At 34.2% G+C, this 18,846-nt stretch overlaps 1 protein-coding gene and 1 pseudogene across 1 annotated transcript; both read right to left on the bottom strand.

Annotated features, from left to right (window-relative positions):
- Nucleotides 1-258: 258 nt before the first annotated feature.
- LOC127100067 (phosphoribosylaminoimidazole-succinocarboxamide synthase, chloroplastic-like) lies at nucleotides 259-6,279 on the bottom strand (annotated as a pseudogene).
- Nucleotides 6,280-10,670: 4,391 nt separating this feature from the next.
- On the bottom strand, nucleotides 10,671-12,637 carry LOC127127885 (2-methylene-furan-3-one reductase). The gene is made up of 4 exons (XM_051057159.1): nucleotides 12,254-12,637; nucleotides 11,764-12,087; nucleotides 11,245-11,404; nucleotides 10,671-11,099 (listed from the first exon to the last, which is right to left on the bottom strand). The coding sequence occupies exons 1-4, from the start codon at nucleotides 12,596-12,598 to the stop codon at nucleotides 10,834-10,836; spliced, it is 1,095 nt and encodes a 364-aa protein (XP_050913116.1). The 5' UTR covers nucleotides 12,599-12,637; the 3' UTR covers nucleotides 10,671-10,833.
- Nucleotides 12,638-18,846: the final 6,209 nt, after the last annotated feature.

Below are 18,846 nucleotides of genomic sequence, written 5' to 3'. Positions count from 1 at the left end.
CTTTCGCCGGAGTCGACCTGATTTTAATGGGCATCCACATTTTTTGGTCGCACTTTGGGTTCCACTATCAGTATCCTTGTATTTCCCACCTTTATCACAATCAAATATTAATTTGTTACTTCTCTCTCTCACTTGTTTCAGTATTTGAACGAGTGATAATAAAGGTTACTTTATTATGGATTTCAACCTCTTTAATCTACCTTATCATCTCTTCTCGTATACCAAATCTTTGAGTAGTTGAAAAAACACCAAAAGTATCTACACACATTTGGGGAAGAATTTACATACCTGCACAATAAAAAATTGTCAAAAAAAAAAAAATAGCAATGCAAACCAGAAGACTTTATAGAAGAGTTCTGGAACATATAAATAACACACCGAAAATCTTTAGGAAAGAGTTCTGGTATATATTAGTGTGTTAACCGGAACACATATGTTAAGTGTTTCGAAACGAGAATTTTTTAAAACTAAACCGGAACTCTTCAAGTAAGTCTTTCGGAACACGTTTCACACTAAACCGGATGTCTTCCACAAAGTGTTCCGGTTAAGAAAAAATACATACCAAAAGTCTTTTTCAATGTGTTCCGGTACGAGGCTGAATAATGCAATTTTTGGAAGTCTCAATTGAATGGTTAAAAATGAAATGATAACCAATAAACAAGGATAAAATTGATATTGTTAACAAAATATAGGGATATAGGTATAACTGTAGGGGTATGAGGTAAAATTTCTCGTAAGGCTCTAGGCAATGAGGAGTGGTCCAAGTAGTTCACACAAAAAGTTTGTTTTCTCTCTTCCAAGTGATGAACAAGTTACCAAGATTTGTTTTCTATCTTCCACTTGCTTTGATTAAAAATTGAATTATCATGGTTTGATGTGAAACGCATTTTAGCTTTGATTGAAATTTGAATTATCATTGTTCAATATGAAATTCATTTTATTTTGATCAAAATTTAGAGTTAAATATACAACATCCCTATAATGTTAGTGAAATTCGATTTACCCTTTGTAAAAATAAATTGAATCCCCCTTAAAATGTTAAAACTTTATGTCTTTTGCCCCCTAAGCGTCAAAGTTACCCCGTAATTTTTTATTTATTTATCCTCCATATACAATGTTCAAATTGTATGTTTATGGGGAACAAAAAATATATATATTACAAGGGAGAATCCAAAAAAAAAATATTAGAGGGGTAAAGTAAAACTCGCCTACATTACAAGGGTGTTGTATATTTAACCATAAAATTTATCATAGTTCAATAAAACGAAACTCATTTTACGATGCAATCAATAAATTACTAAATATATATTCATTTTGGTTGTTTCATTTACAATTGACGAGGCAAGGCTAAATATGAATCCACATTGCCCAATAGTAACATATTTTGGGTTGAAGGATAAGGCACTAAATGTCCATAATCCAAGTTGACCGTAAATTGAACTATATATTTGGAACATTACATCAATATTTAAATATAGAGAGATGGATTTGAAAAAGTTTTTTTTAAGTCAAGTCTCACGTTGTATGTTAGTTGAAAAAAAAAATTAGTACCACATTGCTTATGCGAGATATATTTCCTATCTCACTTCATTATATAAGAAAAATCATTGTTTCATTCCAAAACACACCAAAAACTTATTTTGAATTTTTCCTTCCTCATTCTCATAACTCTGTGTCTTGTCGAAGCGCCAACTTCTCCCTATTTCTTTCTACTCATTGAATTTTTTGAGTATTTTCTTTAGAGAATTATGTTAATTTCTCCTCGTTTGGATTCTCTTTAGAGAATTATTCAAATTTCTCTTTATTTGAAAAATCATTGAGTGGTTAAATGACCATTATTGAATTCTCTTTGGAGAATTATTGGAGTTTCTCTTGGTTTGAGAGATTATTGTGATTAATCGTTATATCATACTACGAATGATATTTATACCATATTCGAATAGTCTTTATAACATTAGAGGGTCTATTTATTCTGAAGGCGACACGGTAGTTCGATTGCTCTGCATAACTTTGGACAGTGCCTTAAAACGTCTTAAAAAGAGTGACCTAATACGCGACTCAATTCGGTAATTTCTTCTGTGATTAATTTTCAAAATCATGAAACAATTATATATAATTTTTGATGGGGAGTCTTTAGTGTCTAATGGGGATGGAGAGTCCAATCACATTGAAAAACTATTTTTTATAAGAGGGTTTCTAATTTCCAATGAAAAAGAGAGAAAAGTCAATATAAACAATTGTCACAATACTAATAGAAAACACCATTGAATCATACACATAATTACCCTGAATGATGTGTCTAGTTAATTTAGTCCAAAACTCTGCTTTGAATAATCAAATTTAAACCTTCATGTAAAGAATAGTTTATGAATGACCCCTTTTAGAAATATAGCATCCGGATGAGACTCTCTATCTCCATTAGACACTAAAGAGTCCCCGCCAAAAATTATATATAGTCCAATTTGCAGCCAACTTGAATTATAATAGTTAAAGGACTTCTAGTGCCTTATCCTTCACAACCCAAAATCGATTACTATTAGGCAATGTGTCTTCATATTTAGGCTTCCTTTATCAATTGTCTCATAAATGAAACAACCAAAATGAGCTTATATTCAGCGATTCATTGATGACGTCATAAAATGACTTCCATATTATTGATCCATAATTTCAATCAAAGCTAAAATGAGTTTCTTATTGAACCGTGATAATTCAAATTTCAATCAAGCAGGTGGAAGAGAGAAAAAAAACTTTTTGTGTGGAATATTTTAGAGATGCTATTCTGCAAGAATATGTTAAGTTATTTATTGACTATGGGATAAAGTTATAATAGAATGAATTGATTTGACAATATAATTTTCTTAAAACTGGTACATCGATCACCTCGGTCAATTGCACTTCAAACTTTGATTTTGTTATAATCTCATACAAGAAAACGTACCTGTAAAAAAAAACAGTATGATGTAGGTTTAAATGAATAAAGCAAAATATTAAGCACTAAAATTTGTACTACAAATGAATTTCCAGAATGTAGATTTACGCAAGGGCGGTAGACATGCTGCCAAGCTAATTCATAAACAAGATCTTCAGGAGCGACGGGAAGGACCTAAACAAGAGCCACCCGTGTGATTTGATGCATAATTTAAACCTACAAGGCTAAATCACTAGCGGTAGAAAATGTAGATGACCTCATCTTCATAAGGGTTGCAGTGACTTTTGAACCACAGCCTCAAGCCTCAAGAACTCTTAAAGAAACATAAGATTAATTAATAAAAGCCGACCAATATTCAATCTATGAAGAATTAAATCGCCATTTTGGTCCTCAATGTGTGTGGCGGTATTATTATAGTCTCTGAATGTATTGCAATAACAAAAACGTCCTTGAGTGTCTTTTGTTGAAAATTTATGGACAAAACTTGCTATCAGAATTCAGAAGTCACATTCGTCGAAGATCAAAGTAACAAACAAGAGACACGTTTGAGATTCAACCTCGCTAAGGAAAATTCATACTCATAGATGTTTTTATAATTTTGTAATATTCAAGGACTAAAATGGTAGTCCTTCAAAGAAAAGGACTATCCAATATAAGTAAACAAAGATGCACATAAAACACCTTATCACCATTTTCAGGCTCAAGACCATTTTGAATGCGCTCCAAGTAAGAATTGGCAATCCAATATCTACTTGAATCGGGAGTATGGACCTGAAATTAAGAATAAAGAAACGTTATCGCATTTATATAGTTAATATGTGAGTGCATGTTAGAAATAAATCTGTATCAAAGATAGCATTCGACCTCGTCAATCAACAGAACTGATCCATCATTTGCCTTCCAAAATTCAAACTTAATATCTACCAATATAAGTCCATGTTTTAAAGCCACTTGCTGTAAAGTCAAACAAATGGTAAAGTCAACTAACACCGGGCTAAGGGGCGGTTGAGCAACTCAAGCGAACCGCCCTACCTTACTACAACATAAGGACGGAAGGGACAAGGTTGTAACCATAAGGAAATGCATTTTAGAAATGCCTTAGTTAAATAAGCATTATTACATGTCCATATTCAAACAGGCTTAGTGCTTTTTCACTAGCTTCTACATAATCAACTCGAGTCATCAGTCCCTTTTCTATAATCTGCAACACAAAAGTAAAAGTTTTGGAGAAAATCAAGCTCTACTACAATCGCAGCACAACAAGCAGAAAATGACAAAACTAGGCATCATACCTCATCTGGAGTGACTGGAACATCGTGATCTGCAGCCTTGGTAGTAGGAGTGAGTATATTTTTAGGAAACTTTTGATTTTTGACCATCCTTGTCAATGTCATATGTCACTATCCCATTATACAAGGGGAGAAAAAAAATAGAGTTAGAGAAGAATTTGAAATCTCACCGTCTGACAGGACATTTCCACAGTAGTTACGGTTGCCTAAATTGTAGACCGTCCATAAAGATGTATCGGTACTTCCGGTGACAAATCCTCTAGCTACACAAATCCTCTAGCTACAAACTAGAAACATGTGTCAATGGATGGTGGCTAGAATCAAACATTTAACGGGTAAATAACAACTCTCTGTATCCGCAAATAACTCACCAACAAACTCAACAGGGAAAACTGAACATTTCTTTGCTATTGTAACGTTTTCTCTGGAGACAACACAAGTGCGTTAGAAACGATGTGCTTAGTTCTCTCAAACCACCACAGACTAGTTTCATTAAGAACATGCAACAATCAGATTATTGAATGCAACATTGCTTAGTAACCAAAACTCCACAAGGTATTTCATGTAATATTGAATTAGAATCAATGATAAAATACCAATTTAAATAGAAGCCAGTAGAATTGAAGCAAACAAAGTTACAGAAAATACAACAATACAATTATTGTTCCAAAGAGTCTTCCTCTACATCTAGTGATTTGATTACCCTTCGTCTATGTGCAAGGACCTTAAACTACAAACAATATGGAATAAAGGGTGGTTACTCCTACAATTTCCTATAATATCTGGTAGGTTTTCTATGACAGTTGCAAAGTAGTCAATCCCGGATAGCGGCGCGGAGTGGCCGACTCGAAAAATGAGATAACAGGATAGCGTATAGTGGGACGGCTGCTATTTGATCATTTTTTGGACAAATTATATGAATAATAATTATAAACATATGAAGTGCAGAGGGAAGAAAGTGCAGAGACAGGTGAGAGAGGAACTTGTGATTTTTCTTTGGAACGACTGAACTGCATAAATGTTGGTGAATGAAGGTTAGGGTAGAGTCTCAACTCAAATTTGATTGAAAAACTCAAAATCATCTTAAAAACCTTTGCTACCCACTATTTACCCTATAGCCAGCCACTATAGTGTTCTACACCGCTAAGGCTCTTCCCATAACGGCCGGCCTCCACTCTGCTCCTATAGTGGGATAGTGTCGCTATTGGCTGCAATTGACTACTCTAGACAGTTGGTTATGTAAACGATTTGGATCAACATCATTTCCTTACAAACCACTTTCCAAGTAAATAAACAGAAGATGAAAGAATCACAAACTGGCCTTTGAAAGGAGTGGAAGCAAGAACCCTATCAAAAGCACTCTGGCGATCAGTGGTAACTAAAACAAGATAATCCTCTCTATCATAAATATCTCAAACCTGCCAACATTACATTAAGCTACAACTGAATCCGAAGTACATACAAGTCAACAAAAAGGTAAAACTAGACAATGATTGAAATACGATATGCTTACTTTGCCACGAGTTTCTTATTTGAGAGCAGGAACTGTCAAATGCAGGTTAGTTTCAGAGAGGCAAATTGAGAGGGAAGTTGTGACAGCATCAAGAACTTGGTGTTTGCTTGTGCTGTTGCGGAGAGTGTCTCCAAAAGAAAGTTGTTTTTCACTTTCTTTTCGCATTGATGAGGCACGAATGATTACGATTCTGAATTTGTTTGGTCTGAAAGTGATTATGGTTGTAGAGGTAATCACTGATGGGGAAAGGAAATTGTTGAGTGGAAGTTTTGTGTGGAGGGATTTGGGAGGGTTTAAGGAAACCATAGAATCGATCATTGCTTGCTGGGAAGTGGTAATAACAGAGCAGAAACACAATCTTTAAACAGAAAGTGCAACCAAACCTCCAAAATAATAACCTATGAAAAACCAAAACTACATAGTCAAAGAGCTAGACAGAATTAAACTAATCCATTGAATTTGTAAAATCAACTTGAGCGAGCAAGAGGATATGATTGAGATCAAATATCCTCAGAGAATACATGTTATATGATACATCCAATCTGCATTTCAATGCACACAGTTGAATCATCAACATTTGATTGTGTTCTCACAAGTCAAATTAGCACTAAATGTTAGAGTAATTTTGGTCTTTTAAGTTATTTTTATCATATAAATTACTCTCTCCGTCTTATAAAAAGTGTCTAATTTGATCAATTCAGGATTCTTAAGAAAATGATTAGATAAAAGTGTCTAATTTGACCAATTCAGGATTCTTAAGAATAGAATGGAGAAAATTATTTTATTAATGAATATGAAAACAAAAAAGAAGTTCCAGAGCTACTGCTCCTCAGTTAGAGAAAACAATTCTCTCACTGCCCAAACCCTAATATGAAAAACAGAAAATAACAGCACACCTAACTACGGCCCCATACACTCCTATTATATGGGAAATACTAAACTAACTCCTATTTATTTGGAAATACTAACAAACTAACTGACACTCCTATTTATTTGGAGAATACTAATTAACTAGGTCTTTCTTATTCTTTCTCACATATACCCTCCACTGTTTAGGCCCAAAATTATCTTTATTAACTAACACATCCCCATCATCACTTATGGGGTCCGATTCATTCCTATCATCACCCCCACCTACAAGGCGCAGATCATGACTCTTCAATAACAGTTCCTCTTCCCAGGTAGCATCTCCAACATCCATCCCTTCCCATTGAATCAACCATTCTCTCTTGTGCTGTCCACCATCGAACTTATCCCTCCATGACAAAACCTTGGCCGGAGTAATGTCCCCTTTTTTTGACTCTAAACTGATAGGTAGCTGAGTAGTAGTAGTAGTAGTATAGTTTCCCTCCGCTTTCTTCAATTGCGACACGTGAAAGGTATGATGTATTTTAGATGTTGGTGGTAACTTTAACTTATAAGCAACTTGTCCTATCTTCTTCATGATTTGATAAGGTCCGAAAAATCTAGGGACCAGTTTTTGATGGATTCTTTGCACAACCGAGTGTTGTCGATGAGGACTTATGTGCTTGATGCATGACTCTTAGCATGTTCATCTATTGATTTAATTAGTTGATCAAAGTTATTTTAATAAATTAATTAAATTTGTAATTTAGGGCTTTTTGAATGATTTTTCAAGGACATATGTGCATGCTCCCTTAGGATTCCTATTCAATTAAGTGATCATAAGCCCCTTGATCACTTGATTGAATTAGATATTTATACTTGCATTTATACTTGATCCATCAAGTCAATTCTAAACCATTCCCCATTAAAAATCCTGGAGATAGGAGGACATCAAGAAATGATCATGCCAAGCTTCATTTCATTCATTCAAACACACCTTGCCTTACCCTTTTTTCAAACAGAAACTTTTTTCAAATTTCAAACACTTGTTAATTATAATGCAAATTGTACGCCACGAGCCTTAAGAAGTGGAGAAGGAATGAGATAAAGTATTCATATCCTTATTCTGAATATTTTTGGATACGAGATGCTTGACTCAGTTATTCAAAGTATTCACCTCCAATCATAGACTTTAGTGCAGTTCAAATCAAAATAACTCTCAAATTTCATTATCAGACCAATAATTCAACAATCCACATCAACAACACCATTCTCTTTGGACCAAACACAATACTCTTTGGACACCCATACACTCTTGATGTTAATCACCTTTTATTGGTTAAAACACTTCCTTCGTGGGTTATTCACCTTCTCTTAGTTAAGCACCCGTCTCTGAACCATACACCTCTCTTTGGATTAATCACATTATCATGGTTAAAACCTTTTTCATGCATGTCTGCCTTGTGAGTCTCAGTGCTTAGGCAGACCCCTTTCATGCATGTTTGTCTTCTGAGACACAGTGCTTAGGCAAACCCCGCATTGTCTTGCATGTCTGCCTTCTGAGTCCCAGTGCTTAGGCAGACCCCCGTTTTTACATGTTTTCCTTGAGATACCTAGTGTTTAGGCAAACCCATCTCATCCATGCTTTCCTTATGAGATCCAGTGTTTAGGGAAACCACCTCGTGTATGCTTGCCTTGTGAGACCCAGTGCTTAGGCAAGCCACCACATGCCAGCTTGCCTTGTGAGACTTAGTGCTTAGGCAATCCACCTCATGCATTTTTATTTTGTGATATCCAATGCTTAGGAAAACCTTCTTCTCATACATGTCTGCTTTGTTAGTCCCATAGCTTAGGCATACCACCTCTTTCATGTTTTCCGTGTGAATTGCAGAGCTTAGGCAAACCCTCTTTGTTGTCCTTGACCCCTGAATCTAGGTGAAACCCTACAGTTCTGCATTGATTAATCACCATTTATTGGTTAAAAACCACACTCATGGTTCAGACACCACTCTATGGGGTTCAAATAATACACTTTTGGTCCAAAAAACACCTTCATCGCTTCATAAACCTTTTCAATTCATTTATCAAACAATCTCTTTCATAAAAGAACTATTATAATTTGTTCTTTAGCAGTCAGACTAAAAGCTTAGAGCATCCGAACTAGGATCAAATCAGCTAACGTCAAAGCACTTCCTGGATACAATTATAACATTATTCCCTTAAAACAAACAACAAATACGGAGTTTTCTACCACAAACTACAGAGCTCTTATTTTCTCATTATACTATGAGAATACGTAGGCACGAGGGTATGAATCCTTCGCGAGCACATTAATTAATAAACTTATTTTTCTTCTTAATTAAAATGAATCGCAAGTAACCTTTAGATGATAACACCCATTTGCGCAAAGAACAATCAAAATGGTTCCGGTTGAGTACAACGGATGTGAGGGATTCTGATACCCTCTCTTTGCATAACCGACTTCCTTACTATTTATCTCTTCCTTTCGGTTTTATTGATATTTTTCCTTTCTTTGGAATCAATAAAATTTAGTGGCGACTCTGTTGTATTTCGAACGTGCAATGCGATTGAGTATTTTTCACGGCGCGACAATATTGAAGAGTGAGGTTACGAATCGTGAGCAATTTTTGGTTTGAGAAACATATTGTAATCATTTCAAGTACATGAGAATCATTAGGGAGATGATTCAATCTTTATTTATTGAATCCTAGAGTTATGTTGGCTGAGTGACTTCAAACACAATAAGGGGTGAATTGTGTTATATGATTTTTGAAAACTTTTTTTTACAAAAGGTTACTTTTAAAGTTGGACATTTTATATTGGTCTGACATTAAATTATGTGACCTAATTCAGTCCCTAAGAGTTTTCTCTTGAGATTTTCACTAATAGCTTGAGATTTTACACCAGGATCAACCTACAACATTATTACACCAAGCTTCTACTTAGGTTCAGCTCATAATCTTTGTATCACTTGCAATGTTACAATAAAACTAAGCTCCTGATTTACAATTACAGCATAATATGATCAAAATAACAAATTACATCATTTTTACTTTAAGTTTTTCACTTTTATGACAAGTGTATAAAAATAGTTCATATGAAGGGAGTGAGTGAGGAAGAGGAGTAGTAAATCAGATTTTTGATCTAGAATAGTGCAAAAAGACTCATTTATATAGGAGAAAAAAATTTACTAAAAAAGAAAAAAATTCATGGGTTCCAACCGTTCTCTAATCGATTAGCTTGGGAAGCTAATGAATTAGATCTAGCAAATATGGAAACACATTAGCAAGATTCTGAGTCAAATCATTTAAAAAGATGTTTAATCGATTATGTGGCGAATTCACACCCCATACTAAATGATTTTACAAAACTTCATATATTTTAAAAAAAAATCTTAAAACTATTTCCGACCACAAAATAATTAATTAAGAAGCGTTCTTAACCAATTAGAAAAGCATAATCTCGCTCTCTAATCGATTATATATAAGTTCTAATTGATTAAAGAGTGATATTTCTCTTTCCTAATTACTTGGCCACTTTCTAATCCATTAGTTAGCAATTATAAGCGGTTTTAAAGAGGTTTTGAAATAGACGAAATTTTACAAAACAATCATTTTGTGCGCGCATGTGTGTATTGTCTTGGTACATTAAGAACTACTTTTACTTAATTTAAAAACTATAGATTCAAAACAGACAAATGTGTTATAAAGGAGGTCTAGATGATACATTCTCCCTAAAGGTGCGCCTGATTAAAGTTGTTCAACCATCACGGGTCATTAGATACCAATGTCACATGATCTTTTGACAAACTGTCTTTGATACATATGTTTTCTAAAAAAAGGGTTTATGGCCTTGAACGACATGATATAAAAGTTAAAAGAAATCCGGTCTGACATACACACAATTTTAATTTAAAAGTTCCATACTTAACACAATTACTAATTTGAGTGTCGAAGCAGGTACACCGCATTGTCATACGAAGCTAAAAGACTGTTCCAAAATTCGTCATGAGATCTATTGTCACCAACAACACTGAAAGAAAATGTCGACTACAAATTAATTTGTATTAGTATTGATGAACTGTTAAGATCCAATTCCATTTAATTTTAGAACATAAATTTACAATCGCATTAGATAATATAGATCTCTCAACACAAATCAACCTTACACCTCATGGAGTAACTTTGTATTTAACTACTAAACATTGTTGCTACTTCACAACTTAACACAATAGTTTAGGGTATGGGATAAATGACAATTTTTCCAACTGCTCTTGAGGTTTCCAAGTAGGAAAAAGCTTCAATGACATCAGAAAATGGCACTGGAGTTTTAGGGTCAAGAACTGGTTTCAATTGACCACTTTCAAAGTAAGGTCTTAACTTCTCTAAGATAGATCCTTTAGAAGTAAGCACAAAGAAAATAGCTGGTGGAAATCCAGGAGGTGCTATTGACACAATTTTTCCACCTTCCTTAATAGCCTTCACAGCTCTATCAACTTGTCCTGCATCACAGTTACAAAGTGTCACTGATATTAAAAATCGATATCGCTAGGTTAAACACGAACACCAAAGTTCTAACCCTGATACTCACGGTTATGTCTCTGCAGAAATATGTACATAGAAAACAATTTGATTTAAAGGGTTTACCTACTGCATCATAAATTACATCAAACTTTTCTGGAAGATCTTCAAAGTTCTCCTTTGTATAATCAATAGGCAAATCAACTCCCAAATTCCTCAAAAATTGGAGTTTTCCGGTGCTAGAAGTTGCTGCTATCTTAGATGCACCATAAACATGCTTGGCAAGCTGCAGCCAAACATATTACTTTTGTATTTTTAGTCTCTTAATATTATATTAGATTCTCAATAATACAATCTGAACATAAGTGTGTTTGGTGTCTGATATGTGTCAGAGTCTGAAACCAACATACATGTTAATGTCAATGAATGATTTCCGATACGTGCCAGTCTCTGAAACATTTAAATGTATGACACCAACACACAATATTTGATGTCTGATACGTATTAGTGTCTGATAGGTGTCGGTGTCTTACACCAAAACACATGATTATTATCGATGTTGACATGTCATTATAGTGTTTGTGTTCGATTTCCGTGTCTATGTCAATGGTTTATAGTTAAGACTTGGATTCAATCTTCACGTACCTGAATAGCAAAACTTCCAACTCCACCAGCACCTCCCAGAACAAGAATAGATTTTCCAGCAGAAAAGTCAGCTCTCTCAAGTCCTTCATAAGCAGTCTCCATAGCTAAAGGAACACTAGCAGCTTCAATGAAGCTTAGATTCTTTGGCTTATGAGCCAATAACCTCTCTTCAGCTATTGTATACTCAGACAAAGTTCCAAGACTCTTTAGGTTTGAAAGTCCTTCTTCATTAATATCACCATATACTTCATCTCCAACCTTAAATCTCACCACTTCACTTCCCACTTTGATTACTATGCCAGCAACATCAAAGCCTGGTACAATCTTCTCACACAAGAACAAAATAGTTCATAAAAACAAAACATGAAAGTAACTATGAATCACAGATACAAACACAACACTGATACGTCAGCACCGAAAATAAAAGTGTTACAAATGAAAGTAATACAAATTCTCTAAGAATTTAAATAAAAGAGAAAAATGAACATACAGGAAGATGAGGGTCAGAGTCCTTGAACAAAGCATGCATCCTCTTGTAATCAACAGGATTAATGGAAGCAGCGACAACCTTAATGAGAAGTTGATCATGTTTGAGTTGTGGTATAGGCCAATTAGGATGTAACTTTAGAATATCTAATGGTTTTCCATGTTGTGAGTAGAACCAAGCTTTTGTATGAGATGGAATTGTGATATTAGTAGGATCAGTGCTTGAAGCTTCTGTTGCCATATTGAGAGTGGAAAAGGAAAGAGAGTGGCTTATAGGTACAAGTGATGAAGATGGAATATGAATATTGACAATTTTATAGACTGATTTTAAGGTTATTAATATAAGCATTATTGGAGTGCGATCATCCGATAAGGCGACTGCAGATGAATATGACGATTTGGTATAATATACTATTATTTATTTTATGTTATAGAAAAAATGTTAACTAATTTTATATGCTAAAATATTATAAATACATTTTTTATTTAATAATTTATTTATTTATTTATTGAATAATAAAAAATTATTACACATAACTTATTATTTTATTTTTATAGTTTAGAAAGGTCATTACTCAAATGTTATATTCATGGTTCAGAAGTGATAATTTCTTATTAAAAAACAATTAATATTAGAAGTCTTTAAAGAAAAATTAATAGAAGTATATAAAATTAAGATTAAGCATACATCAGCCTAGAGAAAAAAAACATTTTTCTAAAGTACTACCCACTACCCAATTTATAATGATGTATTATTAACCCACTATATTTGAATAGTAGTATTATATATTTTTTTTTATGATTATAGTATTTTAATGAGTTTAATTTTATAACATATTTTTTTAAGGAATTAAAATTAAAATGATAAGTTAAAATATATATATATATATATATATATATATTCAATGCACCAAAAACATAAATATTAATTATTTTTCGTATTAAATTTGGTCTTTTAACTTTTAAAATGTATTATATTGATTTTTTTTTATTAATTAGCAATAAAAATTAAAAATCAATTTTTAAATTCATCGTTAATTAAATAATTAAGTGGAAAATTTAAGAGTATAGTTAATGATTGTATTTTACTATTTTATAATTGTTGAGCGGTGACCGATTGTTGTCCACTCTAGTATTTGTTTTTTGTGCAAGATACATCCCATTGAAAACGATGCTTGCACTACAATAACATTGACACCTAAAATAAATTTAGATGTCAATGATTTATATCTTCCTACCAGTTAATTTAGACTATAGATTATTCGAGAGATGAGATAAAATAGGATGAAGAATTTAAAATTAAAAAATTAAAGTAGTTTGGTGTTTGGTATTTTAAATTTTTGATATGGTCATTTGAGTATGCTTCAATTCTCTAAGTCCAATTGGATCTTATAATTCATATAATCCATTGTTATTATTTAGTTCCTAATTTTATATAAAAAAATAATACGGAAATTCAACTTCGTATATGCTATAAAGATGCATTTTCGAACGCATTTTTATTCTCTAAAATCCTCAAAATCTCTCGAACTTTCAAACTCTCTTAAAGTCTCAAACTCTCTTAATTTGTGTCCAAGTTTCTACCATCAACATTCAATCGATCAAAAAACTCACAATCAAATTCACATTTGGTAAATTTTGTATATCTTCATGTATTTTTAATTTCTCTATACATTTGTAGAAATAGAGGAATGTGTTTGATAGGTTGTGTAATAGGTAGTTTAGATAGGTTATTTAACTTAGCAATGTTTTCGATAGGTAGTTTAGATGAGCAATGTGTTTTGAGAAAGTTTGATTTCCATGCATTTCTGCCATTTTTTGTTTTTGTTGAGTTGCGGGTTAATACGAAAATCCATTTTCGAATTTGTTCAAATTTTGATTTTCGAGAAATTCATAAATGCATTTTCGTATTTAGTATGTTTGCAATGCTTACCTTGAGTTGAATTTTTCTACGATGTAATGCTTGTGTAGTTTAATTATAGGAGTTATGGCTGATAATCAAGAAAGAATGAGGCTCGATAGAGTGTTGCAGCATGCATCGGTTCGTAGGGAAAGAACCGAAATTTTCCAACGATCGTTCTGTTCTAGTTTGTTTAATGCAAAGGCATCCATTTCTAAGGTTCATGCATCTCCAACTTCATCTTTCCGGAGGAGGCAGGTGTCACCTCATGATGTCCCAGAAGCCTCATTGTTCCAGATTGAGGCACCCTAGGTTGATGTAGTTCTTGCGGGGTTTGGAGGAGGCCTGTCTAACATACTTGGGAGTTAGCCTGAGGGATTTTGTGAAAAAGGTAGAAGGAGAGCAGGAGAGCAGGTCATTCGTGATTATGAGCATGTTATGCAGCATAGAGCATATGCATTGAGAGCATATGTGTTGTACTTGGTTGGCGCATCCATTTTTGTGGACAGGAGTGTCTATTACATGAATGTGATGTACCTCAGATACTTCACTAACTTGGAGCATATTCATGAGTACAATTGAGGAGTTGCTTGTTTGGTCTATTTATACTCCAACTTAGTTTAAGATTGTATGTGAAAGATCAAACATATGACAACTAGTTGTATGTTGTTAACGATAATATATTTGCATCGTTTACTGTTTATGTATAATTACAGCACAATATGATCAAAATAGCAAATTACACCATTTTTACTTTAAGCTTTTCACTTTCTCAACACTAATTTAATGACAAGTGTATAAAAATAGTTCATATGAAGAGAGTGAGTGAGGAAGAGGAGTAGTAAATCAAATTTTTGATCTAGAATAGTGCAAAAAGACTCATTTATATAGAAGAAAATTTTTTACTAAAAAAGAAAAAAATTCATGGGTTCCGACTGTTCTCTAATTAAAATGCATCATGTTGATTTTTTCTCTAATTAACAACGAAAAAATTTAAAAATCAATCGCTAAATTCACTTTAATTAGACAAAAAAAATCAATATTACGCGTTTTAAGAGTTAATTGATTAATCTAATACGAAAAATAATTAAGTGATCAATCTAAATCTAAAAATAATATTTTATTATTTTATAATCGTGGAGCGGTGACCGGTTGTTGTCCACTCTAGTATTTGTTTTTTTTTTTGTGCAAGATACATCCTATAGAAAACAATGCTTACAATACAATAATATTGACACCTAAAATAAATTTAGATGTCAAAGATTTATATCTTCCTTGTCAATTAATTTAGACTACAGACTATTCAAGAGATGAGATAAAATAAGAAGAAGAATTTAAAATTAAAAAGCTAAAGTAGTTTGGTGTTAGGTTTTTTTAAAATTTTGATATGGTTCATTTGAGTATGCTTCAATTCTCTTAAGTCCAACGGAATCTTATAATTCACATTCAACTCATTTGTTATTGATTTAGTTTCTAATTTTATATTAAAAAAATAATACAAAAATGCATTTCCGTATACGTTATAAAAATGTACTTCTGAACGCGTTTTTACTCTCAAAACCTTTCGAATTCTCAAACTCTCTTAACTTGTGTTCAAGTTTCTACCGTCAACATTCAATCAATCAAAGAGATCACAATCAAATTCACATTTGATAAAAAAATTATTTCTCCATGCATTTTTTATTTCTCTATACATTTGTAAAAATAGAGCAATGTGTTTGATAGGTTGTGTAATAGGTAGTTTAGATAGGTTATTTAACTGAGCAATATGTTCGATAGGTAGTTTAGACGAGTATTGTGTTTTAAGAAAGTTTGATTTCCATGCATTTCTGCCATTTTTTGTTTTTGTTGAGTTGCGATTAATACGAAAATGCATTTCCGTATTTGTTCAAGTTTTGATTTTCGAGAAATTCGTAAATGCATTTTCGTATTTGGTATGTCTGCAATGCTTGCCTTGAATTGAATTTTTCTACAATGAAATGCTTGTGTAGTTTAACTATAGGGGTTATGGTTGATAATCAAGAAAGATTGAGGCTCGATAGAGTGTTCCAGCATGCATCAGTTCGTAGGGAAAGTCATCACAATCTTTCATCTTCAAATACAGAATCTCCTCATCTGGGAAGTCGTACTGAACAGACTGATAATCCTCAATTGGTTGATGTGCCAAGTGATCAGCCAAGATACTACCTTTAATAGCTTTTTGAGCTCGATACTCAATGTCATACTCAGACAACAGCATTTGCCAACGGGCAATCCTCCCAGTTAAAGCAGGTTTCTCAAAGATATACTTGATTGGATCCATTTTGGATATCAACCAAGTCGTATGATTTAACATATACTGGCGTAAGCGCTTAGCAGCCCAAGCCAAAGCACAGTATTTCTTCTCAAGCATTGAGTATCGAGACTCACAATCAGTGAACTTCTTACTCAGATAGGATATAGCATACTCTTTCTTCCTTGATTCATCTTGCTGACCCAATACACACCCCATAGAGTCTTCAAGAACAGTCAAGTACATAATCAATGGTCTACCTTCCACAGGCGGAGACAGAATCGGAGGCTCGGACAGATACTCTTTGATATTGTCGAAGGCCTTCTGGCAATCCTCGGTCCAATCATGATGCTGATCTTTCCGGAGGAGCTTGAATATTGGCGCACATGTGGCAGTCATGTGGGATATAAATCTGGAAATATAATTCAAGCGGCCAAGAAAACCTCGGACTTGCTTCTCAGTTTTGGGCGCAGGCATCTCTTGTATTACTTTGACCTTGGCAGGATCAACTTCAATACCTCTTTCACTGACAATAAAGCCCAATAACTTGTCGGAACGGACTCCAAATGTACACTTGTTCGGATTCAGACGGAGTTTGTACTTCCTCAACCGCTGAAAAAGCTTCAACAAGTGCTCTACATGTTCAACTTCCGTTCTTGACTTCGCAATCATATCATCAACATATACCTCGATCTCCTTGTGCATCATATCATGAAACAAAGTAGTCATAGCTCGTTAATACGTGGCTCCAGCGTTCTTCAAACCGAAGGGAATCACTCGATAACAGAATGTTCCCCAAGGTGTGATGAATGTTGTCTTCTCCATATCCTCGGGTGCCATTTTAATCTGATTATAACCGGAAAATCCGTCCATAAATGAGAAGACATTGAATTTAGTTGTATTATCTACCAACATATCAGTGTGTGGTAGAGGAAAATCATCTTTTGGACTAGCTTTATTCAAGTCTCAATAATCCACACACATTCGGACTTTTCCATCTTTCTTAGGCACGGGCACAATATTGGCCACCCATTGGGGATATGTAGAAGTCACCAGAAACCCCGCATCAATTTTCTTCTGAACTTCTTCTTTGATCTTCACTGCCATATCAGGATGAGTTCTTCTGAGCTTCTGCTTCACAGGCACACACTCAGGCTTCAAAGGCAGAAAATGTTGCACGATATCTGTATCCAGACCAGGCATGTCTTCATATGACCAGGCAAAGACATTGACATATTCTCGTAGCAACTCAATCAACCCTTTCTTCACAAATTCTTCCAGGAGTGCCCCAATCTTCACCTCACGAACACAATCCTTAGGCCCCAAGTTGACTGTTTCCAGATTCTCAAGATGTGGCTGAATGATCTTCTCTTCGTGCTCAAGCAAACGGGTAATCTCATCAGGAATCTCTTCAACATCATCTTCTTCTGCCTCAAATACAGGGAACTCAAGTTGGGAGATGGTGTTGGATCATTATGTTCAATGGGTTTGATCAACCTGCATAATGATTTTGGATATAAAAAATATTTTAGAATTCAAACAAAGCAAATCATTATGCAGATGAAAAGACTGATTTTATTCTCTTTTTTAGGGTTTTTTAGTGATCACCAATTTCATGCAAAAAGAAAAAAGTGAAAATAATTTGGAAAAACAAACATTTAACATGTAATTATTAAATGAATATCATTGTATTAATGTGCCAACAATGTCATCACTTCTCCTTTTGGCATGGGAGAAGGGTTTTTTAAACAAAAGTGAACATATTACGTGGACTTATGGACAACTGTTGGAACATCAACAGAGACCCAATTATTGCAGACTCCTCCAGGGATGACAAAGTTGCCAGAATCTTCCTCTGCATCATCTTCCACTATAGCAGCAGCCTCTTGGTCTTCGACCGTGTGGATGAAACCACCACTCTGAAACAGACCACGCTCATTGGAAGTGCCTAAAGAGTACCCTATGCCAGCCCGGGATTTATTGTCTTCCAGCTTAATCAGTTGTCCTAAACCAGTAGTTGCGCCATGCTCAATGGCCAACTTCGCATCATTGTAGGATGCAAATGAAGAAATTCCTTTCCTTAAAGGCTCAGCAATAGATAAGGCTTGGAACGGTGACCCAACCTCATCCTCAACATCTATATAAGAAAAGGAAGACAAATGGCTTACAAAGAGAACCTTCTCTCCCCCTACCACCACCAACTTTTTATTCTTGACGAATTTTAACTTCTGGTGTAAGGTGGATGTCACGGCACCTGCCTCGTGAATCCATGGTCTGCCAAGCAAGCAGCTATATGATGGGTGGATATCCATGACCTGGAAAGTGATATGGAAATCACTAGGTCCTATCTTGATTGGGAGCTCAACCTCTTCAATCACAGTTTTCCTGGATCCATCAAAAGCCTTGACTACCACTCCACTCTGCC

The sequence above is a fragment of the Lathyrus oleraceus genome, chromosome 1 (assembly GCF_024323335.1).
Source record: "Lathyrus oleraceus cultivar Zhongwan6 chromosome 1, CAAS_Psat_ZW6_1.0, whole genome shotgun sequence".
In the NCBI taxonomy this organism is placed as follows: domain Eukaryota; kingdom Viridiplantae; phylum Streptophyta; class Magnoliopsida; order Fabales; family Fabaceae; genus Lathyrus; species Lathyrus oleraceus.
Note: the sequence above shows the minus strand (reverse complement) of the source record. Positions and strands in the feature narration are given on the sequence as shown.